Source organism: Macaca thibetana, chromosome 7 (genome assembly GCF_024542745.1).
Source record: "Macaca thibetana thibetana isolate TM-01 chromosome 7, ASM2454274v1, whole genome shotgun sequence".
Classification (NCBI taxonomy): domain Eukaryota; kingdom Metazoa; phylum Chordata; class Mammalia; order Primates; family Cercopithecidae; genus Macaca; species Macaca thibetana.
In genome coordinates, this window is record NC_065584.1 from 50,165,893 (window position 1) to 50,171,997 (window position 6,105).

Here is a 6,105-nt window from a genome sequence, read left to right on the forward strand (position 1 = left end):
CAGCATGCACTGGGCTTGGTGATCCTGGCTGGGTAGACAGTGCCTAGTTAATGGCCAAGAAAAAATCACCTGGAGTCTTTGTAATGTCTTCACTGCCAACTTCCTATAACTCTGAGGCTGGCTGCCTCACCTGAGCTCCGGGATCCGACTTTTAAGCTGTGCTGCTGTTGTCACTTGATGTGAGAGGAGCCTGTAAAATAACAAGGTTGCTCTTCTCTCACCAAGCAGTCAAAAAACAGCAACAACCCAATGACTTGGTGTTTGTTTACTCAGAATCAAATCCTTTTCATGCCGCTCCCATTTCCACACGCCACTTGGAGGTCAACTCCCTCTGCCCACTCCTCATTTTCCCACAATACTCGGCCTGCAGAACATCTATCAACCCTCAACTGACCTTCTTTATTGAGGTGACATAATTTGAAATAGTAGCAGCACTGCAATTCCTGGGAGCAACATGTTCTTATTTTCATCCCTGCAAGAGTATTGATTGGGTCATCTTTTTCTATGCTGGCTCAGTCCCTCAGACTCAGGGGAGGTCTTAGACAGAAAACACTCAAGAGAAGGATCAAATATTAATTGTTGGTCCCTTGAGTTCTACTTTTCGATGCCAAAATTATATGGTTAGCACCTCTCATAACTTCTGCTAAGTTGAGTAGAAATCAATAGCGATATTTCCGTAAGACCAAAACATCCTCATTAAAAGCACCTAGATTATTTTCTGGCCAAAAACAACATAAATGGGAACAATCCTAATTAAAATTTTAATGACCTTTAGCCTCCTCATTGCACACATGATTTCTACCTTGCTGCAAAGTAGCCCTCCACCAACATATACTCCTTGGCATATCCAATACATGCTCCTAAGCAAGCCTGCAGAGGCTGGATGCCACCTGTGCTAGCTAAACACTGGCATTCGCCACCAAGCAGTATGAGCTCCACACTCCACTGGCTGCAGTGCTAAGCAGCACTGCAGCTGCTCCACCAGGCCCACCCCAGTGCACTGCAGAGCTCACTGTGCCAAAGTTGTGCTGTGACAATTGAGGAGATAGCTTCCCTCCTGGCTGTTACACACCCCAGGATCTTAGGTCTTCAGTGCTCCTATTTCTAAGTGTTTATTGCCATCCCTCTTTTCTCCATAGAAATCAGACATGATCTGGCTGAGGCTAGGCTGACACAGGTCTGAGAGATACACATCAGTCTGCACCCTGAACTACCCCACATTTCCTGTAGTTATGGTTTCTTGTTTGCTTACATTTACTTTGCCTCAATCCTCTCAGGTTGACCTACCTTTCCAGAAATGCGTTAGCCCAAATGCAAGTCAGCCTCCTCCCTTCACCTAGCATGTCTGAATTGCACTTAAACTCAGGCTAGGCCCCATACTATGGAGTTCAGCAGAGCCTGTGCTGTATTTCATAAATTCCTGATTTATAAGAATTTGCCATGTTGGACTCCCTAAGTCTGAGGAGAGCGTCAAAGTGCTGGAATATTCATTCATGTTGCAGCTTTGTCGGGAATGAGGAGCAGTTATTAGCCTAGGAAGACCCTCTGCCTTGCTTGCCACTACTATTGTATGAACAATAAAAAGGAGCCCAAGTCATGTAAAAGTCAAACTCACTGTTTCTAACTATCAAGCACAAGTGACCCAGTGGGCCTAAAGCGGGAATTACAGATGACAATAGAAGAACATACATCATCCTAATTGGAATGGTTCTAGAACTTTTTTTGGTTCTACAGAGATATAGGCAACATGCTTCCCTCATTGTCATGGAGATAGCACTCATCTCTCTATCCCCTGAAACAAACATTTGAGTGGATTCTATTAGAATAATGTTTTGTAATTTATAATTTTTTTCTTTTTGAAAATGTGTTTTTGATAAGTTTTAAAGTGAATAAATGATTATTGTAACTAATTTTATATTTAACCAAAGAGTTCCAAAAGGTATTCATTGAAGAGCATGAAGCTACACCTTCAGTTGGTTCTGTGGATCTGCTCTCTGATTATCTGTACACAAATCAGGATATGGAGACAGTCTCTGGAATTCAGTGAATTACATTTAAACCCACCCTTGTTTGCCCGCATGATGCTGACCTCCAGAGAGAGGGGATAAAACAGCATAGGCTATCATTGGATAGACCTTCCTTTAGGCAGTAACACTGGAGCCATTTAATGTCCAGGAATGTGGCACAAAATAGCATAGCAATAAAGAGATGAGGCACCATCTTCAATCAATCACCTGCTTTTAACCTCTGGCTGGCCCCAACCTACCTTTATAGTGCCAATAAGCAGTGCTGTGAATCAATTATTTTACCTCTTTGTATTTGCTCTATATGCCTTTTGCCAGCCTATTGGCAAGATTCAGCTAAACAGAGTGGCAGAGGAGGAAAGAAAAAAATGACTAATTCAGGTAGAATACACATGCATCCATCTTCCATCTCCAAAATTAGAGGATCAAAGGTATAGACAGTTTAAAAGGCACATGTAGCAAAGACATTGATTCATTTACTTTGAGAAGAAAAAGTCCAGCATATTATTTCTCCTTTATCTTGTATTTCCTCCTCTATTTCACAGCCTTCAACATCCTGGTGAATGTTGGGGTGGTGCTGACATACCCAATCCTAATCTCCATTGGGACAGTGCTCAGTGTTCCTGGAAATGCAGGTACAGGTACCATGTGACATGTGCAGATCCTGGCCACTACAAGTCTCTTGTTTGTGTTTGTTCTGTGTCCTGAGTTGTTCCTTCTAGAAATTGTGAATTATGTTCCTTGCCTGGGAAGATGTTTTTAAATATCGTGAAGGTGGCAGACAACAGAATAACTATGCAGCAGATTTAAAATTTCCAGCTAAAAAACACTGTTTTTACTTGGTTGTGCTTTTAGAATTAAATACCAAATGTATCATTTGGGTTTCATGTAATCTCCCTGACAACCTAATTTTGTGGTATTTTTAGAGAAAGTCCTATGGAAACAAAAGGCATCCCAGCATAGGACTTTCAAGTAACCGTCACTAATGAAAGTGTAGAGGATGTACATGGGGTTGGCTTCTCCTCAGACAATCCATGGGGAGCCACAGAAGGCTCTCCTGGGGCAGAGCAGGTGGCCCTCTGGGATAGATATAAGGAAAAAACAATTTTATTCACCTCAGGGACAAGAGAAGCTATTTTTCCAGGATAATATTTCTAGAGAAACCTGCCAGTGAAACAAGAAATACAAATGGATTATCTGGATGATTGTATAGTCCTTTTAACTTTAAAATTTTATAATTTCAAGTCTTGAGCAGCCACTTTTCTGTCCTCCATGACAATCAGCAAATGTTTATTGAACATTTGTCATGTGATCAGGACTGCAAAAACGAAAAAAAATTACATTATTATTCTCTTAAGATGTTTATGACTGAATTTGTAAAAGAAGGCCAACCTACATGAAACAACTTGGGACTCTACAAAATAATTTATTATTAAATGCCAAATTGTGTGAGACAGACTCCAGCGGCTATAAGACATTCAGAGGAAAGAAATATCTGAGTGGAGTTGTCAAGGAAGTTCATTCATTCATCTGACAAATAATTTCTGAGCAATTAGTGTACACCAGGAACTTTCCTAACACTAGTGACAGGTCCTGAATAAGGCACAGTCTCTGCCCTCAGGACCATGTAGCATTGAGAGGGAGACAAAAAGAAAAAAATTGAGTAATTACAACATAGAGTAATTACAACATTGCTTTAATAGAGGTATGTGCTGAATGCTGCAAGGGCGCGTAGGAGGAGCATCCAAAAGGCTTCCTGCGAGAAGCCTAAGGGAAGAGATCTAAGGAGAGGTTTAGCTGGATGAAGTGAGATATGAGGAGTGAAGGGTAGCTCGTGCAAAAAGAATAGCACATGTGTGGCCAACAACTCCACTGCTGACTGCATACCCCAGAAAAGTGAAAACAGATTTAAAAAATCCTCATACACAAATGTTCATAGTAGCCCTATTCCCAATAGCAAAATGGTAGAGAAGCCTAAATGTCCATCAGCAGTTGAATGAATAACCAAATTATGATGCCATGAAATATTATTCAGCCATAAGAAAGAATGAGGTGCTGACACATGCTGCAATATGGATGGACCTCAAAAATATTTTGCTAAGTGAAAGAAGCCAGTCACAAAAGGACAGAGGATGTGACTCCATTTATATAAAATAACTAGAATAGGCAAACCTATAGGGGGAAAAAAAAGTACATTGTTGTTTGCTGAGGGCTGGGGAATGGGGGTAAGAAGCTAAGGAGTTAATCGGTATGGGCTTTTATTTTGAAGTGATGGAGATATTTGGGGGCCAGAGAGAGGTGGTGGCTGCATAATATTGTGAATATACTAAGTGCCACTAAGTCCACTTTAAAATGGTTAATTTTATATTACATGAATTTCACCTCAATTACATTTTTAAAAGAACAGCCTGCAGAAGTCTTAGACACTAAAAAGTTTGGCTCATTTGAAAAATCTCCAATGGTCCAATGAAACTGGAGACGGGTAAAGGGGTACAGAGGAAAAGTACTGAGAGAAAACTGGGGAGGTAAGTAAGTCAGATTACATGGAATTTGAGCTAAGCCTTGAAAGATAAGCATGATTTAGAGACAAGCAATGGAAAGCAAACCTAGCAATGTGGAAAAAGGAAACACTAACTTGGAAGAATAAAGACGACTCTTGGAATTCTCTAGAAGTAACATAGACTTTGGTGACTTGTTTTCAAAGCTTAGAAACAGGCATATGCAATGCATGACTTGATTTTTCTTTCCTAGCTGTGGATCTCCTAAAGCAGGAGGTGATATTCAATGTCGTCCGCCTGGCTGCTACCATCATCATCTGCATTGGGTTTCTGCTGATGCTGTTGCCTGAAGAATGGGATGAAATCACCCTGAGGTTCATCAACAGCCTGAAGGAAAAGAAGAGTGAGGAGCATATGGATGATGTGACTGATCCCAGCGTACACCTGCGAGGCAGAGGCAGAGCCAATGGGACAGTGTCTATACCACTGGCTTAGAGAGGGACACATTTTGAATGCACGTGTATGTATATTCTGTGAATATAACAAAATTTTCTCACTACCTGTACACTCAAATGACAGTATTAACTCTGAATTTGGATAAATCATATGTGAAATAATGCCAACAATAAAAGTTTACATTTATATGCTTATCAAGGAATTGGTGTAAATAATCATAATAGTTTTTTTATTAAAACACATTTGTCCTTGTTCTGTTTTCTGATTTTTTTAAATTTCCCCTCCCCTGACTCACAAAATTTCCTGAAACTATAAGAGTCAATTAAATTATGGACTTATCTTTTTCTCAACTGAAACTGAGTTCTTCCTACTCAATCAAAAAAAGTTGTCTAAGAGAATAACACATGAAAATACATACTTGAAAGCCGGGGAAATGTATTACAGATTTAAACAGAGCATTTTCTATATGTAAAACCCACAGTAGAAACAATGAGGAATAAAAATATAGAATACCCATTTGTACTTCTGATGAGCTTAGAATGGTTTGGAGGATAAGACAGTTCACAAATATCTTTACTATGAGGTGGACATTTGAAAATGGCACAGTGGATATGGACAGGAATGAGCTATCCTGAAAGAGCTGTTTATATTTGCTTTCACTTCTTCAACTCCCATTCACTTTTCAGCCCACTGCAATGCACCTTCTGCCCTCATCAGTTCTCTGGAAGTGCTTTCCCCGATGATCAACCTCTCTCTTGCAAAATCATATTGACATATTTCAACCCTTACCTTATTGTGCCCTCTGACACATATGACACGATGACCACTCCTTTTTCCTAAATACTCTCTCTTTGCTTGAATCCCACTACTTTCTTTTGGTTCTATTTCTACCTCTCTGGTTGCTTACCTTGGCTTTTTTTCCTAGGCTGATCTTATCACCATCCGGGTTCTCTAAGTTTAGACCTTGGCCTTCTTAGTATCTCATTCCACACTCTCTCCCTTGGGGAACTCCTCTACTCCCATGGCTTCAACTGTCATCCATATGGTGATGACATCAAAATCTTAATCTCCAGCTTAGATTTGTCCTTTGAGCTTTAGCTCTGACTCTTCAAATGTCTTCTGCAGCT

The 6,105-nt window shown here is 40.2% G+C and overlaps 1 protein-coding gene across 2 annotated transcripts in view; it reads left to right on the plus strand.

Annotated features, from left to right (window-relative positions):
- The window catches only part of SLC35F4 (solute carrier family 35 member F4), a 286,724-nt gene extending 281,495 nt beyond the window's left edge, over nt 1-5,229 (plus strand). For both annotated transcript variants that reach the window (XM_050799728.1, XM_050799729.1), the window contains exons 7-8: nt 2,570-2,659; nt 4,776-5,229. In XM_050799728.1, coding sequence (XP_050655685.1) covers nt 2,570-2,659; nt 4,776-5,017 — 332 coding nt within the window. In that variant the 3' untranslated portion in view covers nt 5,018-5,229. The remainder of the gene's footprint in view (nt 1-2,569; nt 2,660-4,775) is intronic.
- The last annotated feature ends 876 nt before the right edge of the window (nt 5,230-6,105 follow it).